The sequence below is a fragment of the Erythrolamprus reginae genome, chromosome 9, assembly GCF_031021105.1.
Source record: "Erythrolamprus reginae isolate rEryReg1 chromosome 9, rEryReg1.hap1, whole genome shotgun sequence".
Lineage (NCBI taxonomy): Eukaryota > Metazoa > Chordata > Lepidosauria > Squamata > Dipsadidae > Erythrolamprus > Erythrolamprus reginae.
This window is the reverse complement of record NC_091958.1, coordinates 55,854,147-55,872,948: the sequence shown is the minus strand read 5'-3', so window position 1 is coordinate 55,872,948 and position 18,802 is coordinate 55,854,147. Positions and strand designations below refer to the sequence as shown.

The window sequence follows — 18,802 nt, the reverse complement described above, 5'->3', positions numbered from 1 at the left end:
CCAAGGCACATGGTTTCCACAACTTATTTGTTCCTTTCTAAAGAGGAGCCAATATCCAAGAGTTCTTAGAAGTTACATCAGAACATCTACCGGTATGTAGGCAGGAAGAGGGAGACTGTGATCCCGCTGTATAGAGCATTTGGAATACTGTGTCCAGTTCTGGAGACCTCACCTACAAAAAGATATTGATCCAATTGAACGGGTCCAAAGACAGGCTACAAAAATGGTGGAAGGTCTTAAGCATCAAACTTACCAGGAAAGACTTCATGAACTCCATCTGTTTAGTCTGGAGGTCAGAAGGGAAAGGGGGGATATGATCAAAACATTTAAATACGTTAAAAGGTTAAATAAGGTTCAGGATGGAAGTGTTTTTAATAGGAAAGTGAACACAAGAACAAGAGGGCACAATCTGAGGTCAGTTGGGGGAAAGATCAGAAGCAACATGAGAAAATATTATTTTACCGAAAGAGTCACAGATGCTTGGAATAAACTTCCAGCAGACATGGTTGGTAAATCCACAGGAACTGAATTTAAACATGCCTGGGATAAACATAGATCCATCCTAAGATAAAATACAGGGAATAGTATAAGGGCAGACTAGATGGACCATGAGGTCTTTTTCTGCCGTCAGTCTTCTATGTTTCTATCCCTGGATTATTGATCATTAAAAGATGTTGATGATTATGATGATTGTGACTTGTGTCACCTCTTCTTGGCCTTCTCAAAAGAAGATTGAGGAGAAAAAAAGGGCTACTAGTACAGCTAGTCCTCAACGTCCGACCATCCTAAGATAAAATACAGGAAATAGTAGAAGGGCAGACTAGATGGACCAAGAGGTCTTTCTCTGCCGTCAATCTTCTATGTTTCTATGGTAGCTCTGCAAGGGGGGGGGGGTGATTCAGAGGAAAGAGGAAGAGGCCTTCTGAGGAAGAGGCTCCCTTCGACTAGACCTCTACCTTCAGGAAAGGAAAGGTGGCCTCCTTCGGGCGCTGCTGCAAACGCCGCCGAGCGGGAGAAGGAGAGGTCTCGAAATGAAGCTGTTTTCCGCGTTTGGTTCCATCCCTGGAATTATTTACAGCTGCAGGCGATACACACCAATGTGGAGAGCAAGTGTGCTCATTTACATGCTAATTCATTTATACCCTCTGGATTGACTCCACCAATTCATTTTCAGCCCACTAACTCTTCTGACGCGAATTATATTATCACCTCCAGAATGGCAGCCGGGGAAACACTGCAGCAGGGGGGGTGGAGGGAATGATGGGTGGGTGGGTGGGAGGTTGCCCTTTGACCCTCCCCTGGGGGGGAAGGGGTTAAACCTGAGCTGGAACCCGAGCAGAAGAATAGGACCGGCCTCCTCCGTAACGGCTCCTGAAATCACCTGCCAAGGTTGGGGTCCTCTGGTGGGGTAGAGGCAGTGGCTGCATTCAGAGGAAGGGGATGGAGAATTAAAAGAAGGGATGTAGAGTGTTAGAGGGAAAGGAGGTGATTTTTGTCTGGGTGGTCTTCCCAAAGACACAGAACCAAGGAAACCCTTCCTTCCTCCTTCGTTTCCTTCCTTCCTTCTTTCCTTTTTTCCTTCCTTCCTTCTTTCTTTCCTTTTGTTCCTCCTTCCTTCCTTTGGTTCCTCCTTTCTTCCTTTCCTTCCTCCTTCCTTCCGTTCCTTCCTCTTTCCATCCTCTCCTTCCTCCTTCCTTTCTTTCCTCCTTCCTTCCTTTCCTTTCTTCCTCCTTCCTTCCTTCCTTCTTTCTTTCTTCTTTCCCTTCCTCCTTCTTTCTTCCCTCCCTCTCTTTCTCCCTCCCTTTCTTCATTTCTTCCTTCCTTCCTTCCTACCTTCCTTTCTTCTTTGTTTCTTCCTTCCATCTTTTTCTTTCTTTCTTTCCCTCCCTTTTCTTTCTTTTCTTCCTCCTTCCTTCCTCCTTCCTTCATTTCTTTCTTTCTCCTTCCTCCTTTCTTTCTCCTCTTTCTCTCTTTCACTCTCTTTCTGTGTCCTGGACTTCCTTTGACTTCAAAGTCCTTGCTCATGGAAAAGGACGAGACAGCCGAGCGCACCGTCTTCAAATGCCTCCCTCAAACTTGGGCTATTAATTCACACTGTTTGATCAAGACCAGTTAATTAAGTGGTTCCCTTGATAGGGGCTCGAGCCTTCTTTCATTTGTGCATTTTACTCTCGACGTCCGTCAAACACCCACAGGGGGCGCTGTGGGAGTCCCCTCTATTTGTCCCACCCCAAACATGGGAGATCTTTCCTGGGGGGGCCCTGAAAGCTTGGTCAGGACTGGTGAGTCAAGATGTTCCTTCAAGTCACCCCTAAGATTATGAAAATGACTCTGGTTCCTTGGCTAAAAAATTAAAAATAAACAGGGTTGTGTAGTTGCTGACTTAAGTTGCTACCAAAATTTTTACTACCACACTGTGGCCGTGGCTTATGCGTTTTGTTTCAACATCTTTCAGTGCAAATTGGGTGCTCTAGGGCAGTGTTTCCCAACCTTGGCAACTTGAAGAGATCTGGACTTCAACTCCCAGAATTCCCCAGCCAGCATTCGCAGTGGGAGTGGCTTGATGGTCATGTGACTGGCTTAAAGGCGGCCAACTTGACATCACTCACGTCAAGGGTTTGGGTTAGGGTGCCTGGCCTCTCCTCGCCTCCAAGAGAGACAATTTCCCCATCTATTTACTATTACTCAACATCCAAAATATATTACTTAATTCTATTTATATATGCCATATGTGTACATACATATTACACACAGGCACACAAAAATATATATTATCTACTATTTTATTTATTTATTTATTTATTTATTTATTTATTTATTTATTTATTTATTATTTGGATTTGTATGCCGCCCCTCTCCGAAGACTCGGGGCGGCTCACAACAAGTGAAAAACAATCCAATACATAATCCAATTACTGTAATTAAAATATTTATAAATTTAAAAAACCCCTATACTAACATACACACACACAAGCATACCATGTATAAATTCAACGTGCCCAGGGGGAGATGTTTAGTTTCCCCATGCCTGACGGCAAAGGTGGGTTTTGAGGAGTTTACGGAAGGCAGGAAGAGTAGGGGCAGTTCTGATCTCCAGGGGGAGTTGGTTCCAGAGAGTCGGTGCCGCCACAGAGAAGGCTCTCCCCCTGGGGCCCGCCAACCGACATTGTTTACAGTTTACTATATAAACTGTATGTGTATGTACACACACACACACACACATATGCAAAGCTCTTCTAAAATGATACACATTCAATCTCATTGACTGCGATAGGAAAAACATACCCAGATCCCAGAAAGGGGAAAAAAGAAAAAAAATTCAAATTTTATTTTTTTTCTACAGTTCTGCATACCTGGCCGTACCCGAAGGAGCCCATCCCTGGGGCATTTGTAACAGTTATTTTAAAGAAAAGATTTGAAAACTAATTTAAAAAATTAATGTAAAGGGCAGGTTTTGTAGAACATTTGCCGGAAGAAACATAGAAGATTGATGGCAGAAAAAAACCCTCATGGTCCATCTAGTCTGCCCTTATATTATTTCCTGTATTTTATCTTGGGATGGATAGATACTATACTGTATATCTTGATATATCTTGATATATAGATCTTGCCCTCCCTGACCAATAAATGTGATGCATGGTGTGATTGGATTCTCTGATTGAGTAATATATAGGGTGTTTAGCTGTAGTTTTTAAAAAATGTATTAGATTTGTTTTGTACGAGTTTTCAGAGAAGGGCGCCATACAAAGCTAATAAATAATAATAAATAAATAATAATAATAATATTTATCCCAGGCACGTTTAAATTCAGTTACTGTAGATTTACCAAACATGTCTGCTGGAAGTTTCAATTCAATTTCAATTTACTAGATTTGTATGCCGCCCCTCTCCGAAGTTTGTTCCAAGCATCTATGACTCTTTTGGTTTTAAAAAAAAAGATAAAAAACGCTGGTTCCTTTTTATGCAATTTCCAAATAAAAATAAAATTAAAAAAAACATTACTCATACTTTGAAACAACAGTTCAGCTTCTGCAATCAAGGACAGGTTAATCCCCATCATGCTGTCTGTGGAATGCTGGGAGTTGAAGTCCAGACCTCCAGGTTGCCCCTTCCTCTTTACTATCATCTTCCCAAACAGCTCTATAAAAAGGAGGCAGGAGGGGCCGAAGGAAGGCGCAGGAGCCAACTCCAAGGCTCCATTGTCTGTTCTCCAGACCACGGTTGCCAGAATTAGCAGTGTGAGCTGGCAGCTGGATCCTGAAACACAAGAGGTGGACGTCTCAGTCTGGTGGTTTGGGCAGAAGGCCAAGTTCTTCATATTTATATGGAGTCTGCCCAGCCTCGAGTCTTAATTCTGCCTGCCAGCTGCTTGCCAACCACGGAGGGGGGGGGGAATCTCGGCGTTTCTTCTGCAGAAGGTTGACATTGAGGGCTTCCGCCTTGGTCAAACACCTAGGACAGGGTTGGACTTTGGAAGCGTTCCTGCTCCATCTACATGGTCACGTTATTGGTTACCTTTGGGAAGACACATGGCAGTTCTCCAATAGTATCCACAGATAAGCGGAAAAGGTGCAAAAAAAGGCAACAAGGATGATCAAAGGAATGGGGCCCCTCCCTTGTGAAACCAGGTTGCAACGCCTTGGTCTCTTCAGCCTTGAAAGACGGCGTTGAAGGGGGGACTTGATCGAAGGGTATAAAATAACGCATGGGATAGAAAAGGTGGATAGAGAAAAATTCTTTTCTCTATCCCACAATACTAGGACGAGGGGGCCCTCCCTAAAGCTCACAGGTGAGAAAGTGAGGACAAATAAAGGGAAATATTTCTTCACCCAGAGGGTCCTTGGTTGGTGGAATTCCCTTCCAGGAGAGGTCGTGACAGCTGTCAGCCTTGATAACTTCAAGGCAGGATTAGACAGATTCATGGATGCCAAGTGTATCATAGGTGGTGATTGAAACAGATGTCCATGTGCCGCCTCTATGTTGGTTGAGGCAGGCAGGTTCCCTTGAGTACCATTTGTGGGGGTCAAGAGAAAGGGAGAGTTTGCCTTCTCTTTCTGCTCAAGGTCCCCATGGACAATTGGGGGGGGCACTATGGGACACAGAATGCTGGACTCGACGGGCTTTGGCCCCATTCAGCATGGCTCTTCTTAGGTTCTTAAGTGACTAAGATCCTTCTAGCTGTCTTGGAAGATCCTGGATTATCTAACACAACATCATCTGATGTTACATCCATTTTAAGGGTCCTATTCAATAGGGAGGATGATTTCTGAAGACCAAGCTCTGGAAACCACACCGCATTTCGGACATAGATACATTAGAAAGCACCCAGAGATACTTTACGAGAAGAGCCCTCCACTCCTCTACTCGCAATAGAACTCCTTACGCAACAAGACTTGAAATCCTGGACTTAGAAAGCTTAGAACTACTTCACCTCTGACACGATCTAAGCATAGCCCACAAAATCATCTGCTACAACGTCCTTCCTATCAACGACTATTCAGCTTCAACCACAACAATACACGAGTACACAACATTAAGTAAAACACTTGGAATCCTGCATTCAGTTTTGGTCGCCACGATGCAAAAAGGATGTTGAGACTCTAGAAAGAGTGCAGAGAAGAGCGACAAAGAGGATTAGGGGACTGGAGGGTAAAACATACGAAGAACGGTTGCAGGAACTGGGCATGGCTGGTTTAATGAAGACAAGGACTGGGGAGATACGATAGCAGTCTTCCAATATCTCAGGGGTTGCCCCAAAGAAGGAGTCCACCTATTCTCCAAAGCACCTGAAGGTAGAACAAGAAGCAATGGGTGGAAACTAAACAAGGAGCGAAGTAACTTAGAATTTCCTAACAGTCAGAATGGTGGAACAGTTTGCCACCAGAAGTTGTGAATGCCCCAACACTGGAGGTTTTTAAGCAGATGTTGAATGGCCATCTGTCAGAAGTAGTGTAGGGTTTCCTGCCTAAGCAGGGGGATGGACTAGAAGGCCTCCAAGGTCCCTTACAACTCTGTTGTTGTTGTTGTTGTTATTGCCCAATTCATCAGCACAAGGAGAAGTTTAGTTTTAGGGGCAACCAATAGATGTGTGGAGCAACTAGGAGAGGCAAGCTACCTTCTGAACTAGATGGCTCCTTCTTAGGTACCAAGGAAGACCCATCTTGCTTGATCTGCTCCAAGCTGGGAACAACTGGACATTAAATTTGGACACACGACGGCTAAAGCCATGCACCTACCCAAATATCTTCATGTACCACCACTCCATGTGCAGCTGCAAACCTTCCCAAATTCTTTCACCAACAGAACGGAAATGATTTTGATCTGGGAGCCTCTTCTGATGTCTATCTAACGTCCTAAAAAGTTTTGCGTCTGGAATATTCCCACTTCGGCAGAAAACCTAAACAGCCAGGAGAAACTTTTTGCAAAGCTAGAAACCCCAGATTTTTATTTTTATTTTTATTTTGCGCTGTCGTGATGGGTGCCTGGAAACCAACGTTTTCCCTCCGCCGTCTGTCATCCTTGCTTCCCCTGCTCGCTTGCTGCTCGTTCTCACTGCCGGCAATCAAAGGGAATCGTAATCAATTCATTGCTAAATGTTTTATGCTGCGGAGGAAAAAGAGCATTGCTTAAATTGAAACGACACACTCGCTCGCGTAAAATGAACACAAACAAAAGAAGGGCAAGAACGAAAGGCAGGGAGGAAGCATCTGCTGCGTCTCAACTGCCAAGCAATACTTCTTCTTATTTTTGGCTACAAATGGCCCTTAGCAGACTCCAGATACAGTGGCGCCTCTACTTACGAACTTCATTTGTTCCGTGACCAGGTTCTTAAGTAGAAAATTTTGTAAGAAGAAGCAATTTTTCCCATAGGAATCAATGTAAAAGCAAATAATGTGTGCGATTGGGGAAACCACAGGGAGGGTGGAGGCCCTGTTTCCTCCCAGGAGATTCCTAGAGAGACCCCACGGAGGATTTTCCACACCTTTTCCGGCGCTGTTTCCTCTCAGGAGATTCCTAGAGATGCCCCACGGAGGATTCTCCCCGCCTTTTCCGGCCCTGTTTCCTCCCAGGAGATTCCTAGAGAGGCCCCACGGAGGATTTTCCACACCTTTTCCGGCGCTGGGCATCTCTCAGGAGATTCCTAGAGATGCCCCAAGGAGGCTTCTCCCCGCCTTTTCCGGCGCTGTTTCCTCCCAGGAGATTCCTAGAGAGGCCCCATGGAGGCTTTTCCACACCTTTTCCGATGCTGTTTCCTCCCAGGAGATTCCTAGAGAGGCCCCATGGAGGCTGCTCCACGCCTTTTCCAGCCGTTTCCTCCCAGGAGATTCCTAGAGAGGCCCCACGGAGGCTTCTCCCTGCCTTTTCCAGTGCTGTTTCCTCCCAGGAGATTCCTAGAGAGGCCCCGCGGAGGCTTTTCCACACCTTTTCCGGTGCTGTTTCCTCCCAGGAGATTCCTAGAGAGGCCCCACGGAGGCTTCTCCCTGCCTTTTCCGGTTACAGTTTCGGAGGCTCGGGTGGAAAATGGTTGTTGAGAAGAGGCAAAAAAAAATCTTGATCACCTGGTTCTTATCTACAAAAGTTCGTAAGTAGAGGCGTTTGTAGGCTTTCCACTGTACTGGGAAATCACACGAGCCTCTCCCATCAATTCCAACATTCTGTGTTCCACTCGCGCCCCAAGTCCAGTCCAGAAGCTGATATTTATCCAGAAATTGGTACATGACCTGAAACAGACCAGGGTCCTGAGCAAAACGTTTGGTCTAAATCCATTCCCAGAAGCTGGAGCCCCTTTGTCCATCGTTCTGACCCACCCAAAGCCTGCCCATTGACTCAAGTAGGGCAGTTCTTGAAGACCAGGTTGTATCAAAGCCCTAATCTCCATGCTTGGTCCTTACTCCCCTCCTCTGGACCCCTCTGCCCCAGATGTCTAGTTTTCCAATCAGCATTGGGTTCGCTCATGAGCCTGGTCTGTTTCAGGTCATGTACCAATGGCTGGATCAGCTTCTAGCCTGATGTCCCCATGGTTTCCTGTCCCTGCCCCCCTCTCTGCTGGTCCACCTCCAAGTCCCCTTAGACTTCCCTGATCCTCATAGGGATCAAGAGTCCCAAAAGGATATTTATTTTAATTTATTTGACTTGTGTGCCTCCCAATGCCCTGGGAATCCCATATCCCTCCTATCCAAACCAGAATTTCACTCTAGTTATCGAAGAACCAAACCCATATGAATCCCATCCAAAGTTTTCTCCCAGCTAAGTCCACCAAGACTGGTTTAATGGCTAGATGGTCTCAAAGGTTTTTGTGGTCTGCCTGCACTTTCTGAGTCAATTGTCTGGCAAATTAAAATTAAAGTTACTATTTCAATGAAAAAAATGCCCCTGATTGAAAGAGTAGTTCTTCTTCTTCCTCCTGTTCGTCTTCTTCCTTCTCCTCCTCCTCCTTCCTTCTTCTTCCTCCTCCTCCTTCCTCCTGTTCTTCTTCCTTCTCCTCCTCCTCTTCCTCCTTCCTTCTTCTTCTTCCCTCTTTTTCTTCCTCCTTCTCTTCCTCCTCCTTCTTCTTCCTCCTGTTCGTCTTCTTCCTTCTCCTCCTCCTCCTCCTTCCTTCTTCTTCCTTCTTCTTGTTCTTCTTCTTGTTCTTCTTGTTTTTGTTCTTCTTCTTCTTCCTCCTCCTCCTTCTTCATCTTCTTCCTCCTCTTCATCTTCTTCCTCCTCCTCCTCCTCCTCCTCCTTTACCAAATGTGATTCTGGACCAGGCAAAAGATGACATCTAGATTTTACAAAATGTTTGCACTCCTCCCATCCCTTCCCTCCAAACTCACAAACTGTCAATCATGTAGTTTTATTACAATGTACAAAAGTTTTTTGTGTTTTTTTAAAGCTCATTTGGATCATCCCACAAGCTGTTTCTGGAATGAATCTGGTTCCTCAAATCATGAAAATAAAGCACGGGGGAGGGGGTGGGTGGAAGTTGTGATGATTTTTGAATGAAAATTCCTGAGAAACCCCCCACCCACCCCCAGCACCATTGAAGTTGCTTGCAAACAGGCCTGCTGAGAGCTACAGCGCCACCTGGTGTCCATAAGGTGATTTTTTTCCCCCAGGGATCGAACCTCAATCCTTGCAGTAGTGCAACTGAAATAAACCTATTTATTGCTGCTTGATCCAGAGTAGGAAAGGAATTTTTTCTCCTCTTGGAAAAATGAAAATGGCACAGTCCCGGCAGGATAAAAAAAAAATTCTCCTGCAGATAGATGAAAATCTTTGTTTCTCAGCAGCTGAAAAGCTCCGTTGAAAGATGCTCAAACTTCACTTCGATTTTTGGCCAATGTTTCAAAACAAGAAAGGGATTGTTCAGAGTGTATATTTTCCCCAAAGACTTTGCTCCTCATTGTCCGAGCATGCCTAGATTTCCTCGGAGATCTCATTCTGCCTCCACTTCCATTTTTCTCTCTCCTTCCGAAGTAGGGCAGCCCAAAAACTTCTCCTCCTTAGAAACAAAGCCATCCGAACAGCAAATAGGTGTGTAGTTTTGGGGCGATGAAGCGCCTTCCTGCCCCAGTGGATTCAGTTCTTGGGTTTTGATTTTCCGAAAAAGGGAAATTTGTTTTTCTTTTTTTCATTTTCCTGGGGGCTCGGAGATACACCTGTGGAGGGGGAAAACAGCTTCTTAAATTTATCAGCATGGAGAAGCGTTTTTAATAGGAAAGTGAACACAAGAACAAAGGGGCACAATCTGAGGTTAGTTGGGGGAAAGATCAGAAGCAACGGGAGAAAATATTATTTGATATTGACAAAATTGAATGGGTCCAAAGACGGGCTACAAAAATGGTGGGAGGTCTTAAGCATAAAACTTACCAGGAAAGACTTCATGAACTCAATCTGTCTAATCTGGAGGACAGAAGGGAAAGGGGGGACATTATGGAAACATTTAAATATGTTAAAGGGTTAAATAAGGTTCAGGAGGGAAGTGTTTTTAATAGGAAAGTGAACCCAAGAACACAATCTGAGGTCAATTGGGGAAAGATCAGAAGCAACATGAGAAAATATTATTTGACTGAAAGAGTCGTAGATGCTTGGAACAAACTTCCAGCAGACGTGGTTGGTCGATCCACAGGAATTGAAACATGCCTGGGATAAACATAGATCCACCCTAAGATAAAATACAGGAAATAATATAAGGGCAGACTAGATGGACCAGGAGGTCTTCTTCTGCCGTCAGTCTTCTATGTTTCTTAGCATGGTCATATAATGGAGCATTGCTCACTTAACAACGGTCCCACTTAGCCACGGAAATGTTGAGCTCAGTTGCAGCTGCAAGTTAAGGAGTACTAGAATTATTATGGGCTGGCTACCAAATAAGGAACGCAGCCCCAGCAGGCCCACAATCACATCTCCACAATTGCCAAGTTCTCCTGCTAAGCCTTTCCTTCCCAACGGAGTCAAATTGTTCCTGCACCAAAGACGGATAGAAACACAGCAACATAGAAGATTGACAGAGCAGAAAACCTTGTGGATTTACCAACCACGTCTGCTGGGAGTTTGTTCCAAGCATCTACTACTCTTTCAGTAAATTGTGCCCCCTGGTTCGGTGGGCGTGGCTTGATGGGTGTGGCAGGGGAAGGATACTGCAAAATCCCCATTCCCTCCCCACTCCTGGGGGAACGATATTGCAAAATTTCCATTTCCTCCCCAATCGGCTGGGACTTGGGAGGCAGAGAATTGATGGGGGCTGAGCAAGTCAGAGGTGGTATTTGCTGGTTCTCCGAACTACTCAAAATTTGCGCTGTCAGTTCTCCGGAACCTGTTGAGACTTACCAAACTTCTTGATCATGTCAACAAACACCTCGTCTTCTTCCAGTTCCCTAGAGAAGGAAGCAGAGTAGATAGTGTTGTGTCTACTCCTGTTCAGTTTGGGGATTTTTCAGATTCTGATTCGGAAAGTAGTTATGAATTAGTGGCAGGGCCTGATTTAGAGGCAAGTAGGAGACCAACCACAGGACGTTTCTCTGGGTTCAGACTCAAGCGAAGGAGAAGCAGATGCTAGATGGGTAAATCCTTATTTCAGACGCTTGCAGAGGCGAAGAGACAAAGTGTCAGAGAAGAAATATTAAGGAGAGGAACGGGTCAATTAATTAAGTAATTAATTCATCACGTCCGGGTGTCAGCGGGAAGAGAAGAGTTGAGTGGTCAATCTGCCGTTAAGAAATATGGAGGTTTTTTCCGGCAGCTCCGAATGTAAGCTATGCCTTGTGTGCTTTTAATTGCAGTTTTTATGACTCTGGGCTAACTCTGACTAGCCATAAATCTTAGTTCCGTATCTATTTTTACTTAACCTATTATCACCAAGAAATATCCTTTTTACCCCCCTGTCTTTCTCTCCTAATACTAACTCTCCAACCAGCAGTAGAACTTGCCCCAATATTCATAGTATTCCGACTCCTCCTTGTTTTTTAATTCCATTGTTAATTTGTCCATCTCCGCGTACCTTATTATTTTCTCTATTATGTCTTCCTATCTTCATCATCATCATCAATCATCATCATTATTATTATTATTTCAGATCTTTGTATTATTATTATTATTATTATTATTACTATTACTATTACTACTACTACTACTGAAGAAAATGGAAAATTGCAAAGGAGAAGTGGTGGCTGAGTTCTCCACCCTTAGTATTATTATTATTAATTATTATTATTATTTATTGGATTTGTATGCCGCCCCTCTCCGTAGACTCGGGGCGGCTAACAACAATGATAAAAACAGCATGTAACAATCCAATACTAAACAACTAAAAAAAAACCTTATTATAAAACCAAACATATACGCAAACATACCCTGCATAAATTGTAGAGGCCTAGGGGGAAGGGAATATCTCAGTTCCCCCATGCCTGACGGCAGAGGTGGGTTTTAAGAAGCTTACGAAAAGCAAGGAGGGTGGGGGCAAATCCAATCTCTGGGGGGAGCTGGTTCCAAACGGCCGGGGCTGCCACAGAGAAGGCTCTTCCCCTGGGTCCCGCGAAGCAACATTGTTTAGCCGACGGGACCCGGAGAAGGCCAACTCTGTGGGACCTAACTGGTCACTGGGATTCGTACGGCAGAAGGCGGTCTCGGAGATATTCTGGTCCAATGCCATGAAGGGCTTTATAGGTCATGACCAACACTTTGAATTGTGACCGGAAACTGATCGGCAACCAATGCAGACTGCGGAGTGTTGGTGTGACATGGGCATACTTAGGTAAGCCCATGACTGCTCTCGCAGCTGCATTCTGCACGATCTGGAGTTTCCGAACACTTTTCAAAGGTAGCCCCATGTAGAGAGCGTTACAGTAGTCGAGCCTCGAGGTGATGAGGGCATGAGTGACTGTGAGCAGCTAACTTTAGGGCAGGAGGAGTTCCAACTCCCAGAATTCCCCATCCAACCTTGCTCCTGCCTCCCTCCCTCCCTTCGTACCTGAGCCTATCTTCATCCAGGTCTTCTACAATTTTGTTCCGGTCGTTGACCGTGTCCACGTACGACTCAAGGAGTTCCTTCTCCCGCGCCTTCTCCTTCGGGCTCTTCAAGTCATCTGGATGGCGGAGGAAGAACCAGAATTATATAGCTGGTAAAACCACAGCTATAAGGCCAAGAAGAGAGTGGGTGGGATACTCACCGGCTTTGCTCATGAGAGTCCGTAGTTCGGTCTCAATATCCGACTGCTTTACTTCCAGTTTCTGCTGGTTTATCCTGCAGGGGAGAAACGTTACTTTAAGGGACCCAGATTTGCATGTGGGGCCGATCCAAAGTTTTGTGGCCCTCCTGAACTGATTGCTGGAAGGATTCTACTACATCTTTTTCCTTTCTTTTTAAAATATATTGCTCAAAAAAAAATAATTATACAGTGATTCCTCGTCTTACAAACGCCTCATCATACAAACTTTTCGAGATACAAACCCGGGGTTTAAGATTTTTTTGCCTCTTCTTACAAACTATTTTCACCTTACAAACCCACCGCTGCTGCTGGGATGCCCCACCTCCGGACTTCCGTTGCCAGCTAAGCACCCGTTTTTGCACTGCTGGGTTTCCCCTGAGGATCCCCTCCATGGGAAACCCCACCTCCGGACTTCTGTGTTTTTGCGATGCTGCAGGGGAATCCCAGCAGGGGAATCCCAGCATCGCAAAAACAGGCGCTTCGCTGGCAACGGAAGTCCAGAGGTCGGGTTTCCCAGCGAGGGGAACCTCAGTGAAATCACAGCATCACAAAAACAAAGAGGTCCGGAGGTGGGGTTTCCTATGGAGGGGAGCCTCAGGGAAATCCCAGCAGAGCAAAAACGGGCGCTTCGGCTGGCAAAAGGGGTGAATTTTGGCCTTGCACGCATTAATCGCTTTTCCATTGATTCCTATGGGAAACATTGTTTCGTCTTACAAACTTTTCACCTTAAGAACCTCATCCCAGAACCAATTAAGTTTGTAAGACAAGGTATCACTGTATAGGGAACCCTCAAAGAACACATCCTAGATCTGAATGAATGAAATATTTTCATTGAATCCTTTGTTCTGTGCAAAGTTGAATGTGCACAACAGCAGGTGAAATTGATGGTCAATCCGCGTTGCTTCCTAAGTGGACAGTTTGATTTCACAGAAGTTTGGTTTACTTGGAGTTATATTCTGTTGTTTAAGTGTTCCCTTTATTTTTTTGAGCAGTGTATTTATTAGCAGAACTTTATCATGCAATAAAAGTCATTTCAAAAAAGGAAAGGAAAAAAAATAGACGGTAGAAGAATAGAGACGAAATAAGTAAAGAGTTTTTAAAGATGGGGGCGAAAAAAAGTTCAAAAAACCATAATCAAATAAAATGAAGAAACCAGACCAATGCACCAGATATCGATAGAAGATAAAACCCCGAAGATAACTAATAATCTTTATTCTCCTTACAATTATAAAAAAGGGATGTAATATGCACATTTGTTAAATATGCAAAAACAGACAAAACCAATTTACAAATCCACATACCAGACATAGATATTTAACGTTAGGTCACTCAACTACGAGAGTCAACAATATGTCTTCTACACAACACACAAACATAAGTACACAAAGAAAGATCATTACGCAATAAGAATAGACTATAAATGTAAATAAAAATAACCATAGAAACATAGAAACATAGAAGACTGACGGCAGAAAAAGACCTCATGGTCCATCTAGTCTGCCCTTATACTATTTCCTGTATTTTATCTTAGGATGGATCTATGTTTATCCCAGGCATGTTTAAATCCAGTTCCTGTGGATTGACCAACCACGTCTGCTGGAAGTTTGTTCCAAGAATCTATGACTCTTTCAGTAAAATAATATTTTCTCATGTTGCTTTTGATCTTTCCCCCAACTAACTTCAGATTGTGTCCCCTTGTTCTTGTGTTCACTTTCCTATTAAAAACACTTCCCTCCTGGACCTTATTTAACCCTTTAATATATTTAAATGTTTTGATCATGTCCCCCCTTTTCCTTCTGTCCTCCAGACTATACAGATGGAGTTCATGAAGTCTTTCCTGATAAGTTTTATGCTTAAGACCTTCCACCATTCTTGTAGCCCGTCTTTGGACCCCTTCAATTTTGTCAATATCTTTTTGTAGGTGAGGTCTTCAGAACTGAACACAGTATTATTCCAAATGTGGTCTCACCAGCGCTCTATATAAGGGGATCACAATCTCCCTCTTCCTGCTTGTTATACCTCTAGCTATGCAGCCAAGCATCCTACTTGCTTTCCTTACCACCTGACTGCTCTGTTCACCCATTTTGAGACTGTCAGAAATCACGACCCCTAAATCCTTCTCTTCTGAAGCTTTTGCTAACACAGAACTGCCAATACAATACTCAGATGGAGGATTCCTTTTCCCCAAGTGCATTATTTTACATTTGGAAACATTAAACTGCAGTTTCCATTGCTTTGACCATTTTTGTTTTTCTTTGTCCTTTCCTCCCCTTCTTTTAATGTATATACTCGATAAAGATTTTTTTTAAAACCCTTTCTGTGAAAGAATAGACTGGATGCCCAGAACTGTCCACGAACCGGTCAGTTTCACTCACTTGTGCATCAGCTCCGATTCCCGTCTCATCAAGATCTGCTTCTCGTGGATCAGTGTGAACCACTCCACCATCAGGGCGTCTTCGGAATCATCTGTGCACAAGACCCGAGAAAGAGGTCAAACGGGGCCTCCCCCATCCCAAAGATCCTCAGACAGACCGCGCGAGGTAGGCCAGGTTCATCTCCGCCTTCGCAGATTGAAAAACAAAATTGCCTCGTTTGGAAAGCCGCTCTTAAACTTGTTCAAGAAGGAAAAAGCAGAAGCCGCATATCTGAGCCTTCTGGGCCTCCATGAGAACTAGAAACCTCGATGTTTCTAGGCAAACCCATCATCTAATGACGCATATAATAACTGAGTCCAGAATATCACATGCCCAAATGTGGGACAGGGGAAAAGATCCCATTAGAAAATAACATTATTGAGAAAATATATAAATGCGTAGAGATGGGGAAAAATGACAATGGAAATTAAGGGAACAAATGATAAAGAATTTGAGAAGATGTGGAAAAATTGGTAGAAATGGATCCAAGATAGAAATAAGATAAGAATAATATAATGTGTTAGTGTACATAAAAACAGATTTACACATAATATTGATTTAGACAATAGTCCCAGATGAATCTACTATTTACATGCGTACCTATCTTCTTTACCTGCTAGGTTTATTGAGACTTTTATATATTTCTATATTCTTGTTTTATCCACCATAAATATATATACATGTGTATGTATGTGCTCTCTCTATATATACTGCTCAAAAAAATAAAGGGAACCCTCAAAGAACCCATCCTAGATCTGAAGGAATGAAATATTCTCCTTGAATCCTTTGTTCTGTACAAAGTTGAATGTGCACAACAGCAGGTGGAATTGACTGTCAATCAGTGTTGCTTCCCAAGTGGACAGCTTGATTTCACAGAAGTTTGGTTTACTTGGAGTTCTATTGTGTTGTTAAGTGTTCCCTTTATTTCTTTGAGCTGTGTGTGTGTGTGTGTATACTGTATATATATTGAATAAGATTTGTAAACAATAAATGCAATGGAAATGGGTTTTGATTTGTAAATGACCATTGAGATGCATAATTGTTTTTGTTTTTCTTTCTATTTACTTATTTACTTACTTACAAATTAAATTAAATTAAATTAAATTAAATTAATTAAATTAAATTAAATTAAATTAAATTAAATTAAATTAAATTAAATTAAATTAAATTAAATTAAATTAAATTAAATTAAATTAAATTAAATTAAATTAAATTAAATTAAATTAAATTAAATTAAATTAAATTAAATTAAATTAAATTAAATTAAATTAAATTAAATTAAATTAAATTAAATTAAATTAAATTAAATTAAATTAAATTAAATTAAATTAAATTAAATTAAATTAAATTAAATTAAATTAAATTTGTATGCCGCCCCTCTATGTAGACTCGGGGCAGCTCACAGCAGTGATAGAAACAACGTACAATACAAATCTAATAATACGAAGTATTCTGTAAAAACCAATAAATAATTTTTTTAAATAATTAATTAATTAATTAATTTTTAAAAACCCGGAGACCTCAATGTTTTTAAATCTCTTTTCCAAAGGAGACCCTTGGGAAAGTGCGGTCTTTGGGCTTCCACCCGTCTGCGCAGAGTTCCCTTCTCACCTCCCTCGCACGCCCGCAGCTGTCTCTCCATGGGGATCCCCTTCTGCTCCAACTTGTCCAGATCTCTTCCGATCTGCCGGATTTCCTTCTGGATCTCTTCTTCGGGAACATAATCCTGGCGGAGCTGAAAGGCGTCAAAAGAGGCAGGTGACCCACCAACCCGAGGCTCACGGCAGAAAGCAAAAAAGGTTTGCCCTGCTGACAACCCTGCAAGGTAGGTCAGCAGCTCGGCTGGACTCCCCAGAGCCTACCTTGGTGGGTGAGATCACTGGATCACTCGGAGGCTTCCAGAAGGTTCCAGGAAGGGACGGCTGGGCTGAAAACCAGGAAGGAAAGATTTCAGTTGCTGTCCAAGGGCTGGACTACAACTCCCAGCGTCCCCCAGCAATGGCTCTCCTAGCTGGGGCTGATGGGAACTGTAGTACAGCAGTGTCGGATGCTCAGCGTCTTAATGGAAACGATGAGAGAAACTGACCGGGCGCCACCACTGTTTTGGACGGGCTCCATTTCTCTGCTTTGCCTGGTGGAGATTCCCATGGCACTTGCCCTTTCTGCCAGCTGTTAGACACATCCAGATGTGCCACCAAGAGCTTCTTCTTCTTCTGGGATTGAACATCCAGCGGTGCTATTGCGGGAACAAAAAGAAAGAGAGAAAGAGAAAGAAAGAAACAGGGAGAGAGAAAAAGAGAGAAAGAGGGAGAGAGAAAGAGAGAGAGAAAGAGAAAGAGAGAGAGAGAGAGGGAGAGAGAGAAAGAGAGAAAAAGAGAGACAGAAAGAGGAAGAAAGAAAAAGAGGGAGAGAGAAAGAGAGAAAGAGAGAAAAAGAGAAAGAGAGAAAGAGGAAGAAAGAGAAAGAGGGAGAGAGAGAGAAAAAGAGAGAAAGAGAGAGAGAAAGAGAGAGAGAGATCAACATATGAACATGGACTTGAGTTCGAATTCAGCTTTCAGTTACCCCCGATGGGTGAGATCCTTCTCATGAAGGACGTAGTCAGGATTGGACAAAGTCACCACAGATAGGGGTCAAATAGACAGGCCAAAATAGAGGAAACTGGGCTATGAAGAGTCCTCTCCCCTTCATGAGGACCAACATCTTGCTTCAAAGGTTTTGGGAGCCCAAAGGGGAAAATAAACCGCTGTCAAAGCAGGATCTAGTTGTACCAGATTTGGGAACTGCCGGAGAGACGACCGAAAGAGAGGGCTTGGTGTCGCTTTGTCCTGGTTTCAACTGTACGTTGATCTCCACCTTGTGAAAATCCGTAGTTTTGGGGGGAAGCTTGGCTTCGTCCTGGCGGGGGGGTCTGCAGAAAAGGAGACAAGCTGTTGCCAATGATGCCCCCCCCAAAAAACAAAAATTTTGTGCCAACTAAGGCACAATTTGACAGCCCCCATATCGGACTCTGCAAATCAAATAGAATCAAAACCACATGAAGCCTCCAGAAGTTGTAAATGCTCCAATACTGGAAGTTTTGGAGCAGATGTTGGATGACCATCTCCCTGAAGGAGTGTAGGGTTTCCTGCCTAGGCAGGGGGTTGGACTAGAAGACCTCCAAGGTCCCTTCCAACTCTGTTGTTCTTATTCTCATTCTATACTGTTATTCTCTTCTAAATTCTCTTCTGGTTTTTTTTCTATTTTGTTCTATTCTCTAATTCTATGCTATTCTATTCTTATTCTATTCTATTCTAATTCTATTATTTCCTAAATTCTCTTCTGTTCTGTTCTCTTCTCTTCTAATTCTATTCTATTCTATTATTACTCTCTTCGATTCGATTTGATTCTATTTTTATTCCTATTCTAATCTATTCTATTCCTATTCTATTCTTATTCTTATTCTATTCTATTTTCATTCTATTATTTCCTAAATTCTCTTCTCTTCTCTTCTCTTCTAATTCTATTCTATTATTATTCTCTTTGATTCGATTTGATTCTATTTTTATTCCTGTTCTATTCTATTCTATTCCTATTCTCTTCTTATTCTATTCTAATTCTATTATTTCCATAATTCTCTTCTCTTCTAATTTTATTCTATTCTATTATTATTCTCTTCGATTCTATTTGATTCTATTTTTATTCCTATTCCAATCTATTCTATTC

At 42.9% G+C, this 18,802-nt stretch overlaps 1 protein-coding gene across 1 annotated transcript in view; it reads right to left on the bottom strand.

Annotated features, from left to right (window-relative positions):
* Positions 1–8,817: 8,817 nt before the first annotated feature.
* The window catches only part of MICALL2 (MICAL like 2), a 32,346-nt gene continuing 22,361 nt past the window's right edge, over positions 8,818–18,802 (bottom strand). The window contains exons 9-17 of the mRNA XM_070761371.1: positions 17,869–18,008; positions 17,187–17,336; positions 16,963–17,027; positions 16,712–16,835; positions 15,062–15,152; positions 12,648–12,721; positions 12,449–12,563; positions 10,810–10,856; positions 8,818–9,638 (exon numbers count right to left, since the gene is read on the bottom strand). Coding sequence (XP_070617472.1) covers positions 9,559–9,638; positions 10,810–10,856; positions 12,449–12,563; positions 12,648–12,721; positions 15,062–15,152; positions 16,712–16,835; positions 16,963–17,027; positions 17,187–17,336; positions 17,869–18,008 — 886 coding nt within the window. The 3' untranslated portion in view covers positions 8,818–9,558. The remainder of the gene's footprint in view (positions 9,639–10,809; positions 10,857–12,448; positions 12,564–12,647; positions 12,722–15,061; positions 15,153–16,711; positions 16,836–16,962; positions 17,028–17,186; positions 17,337–17,868; positions 18,009–18,802) is intronic.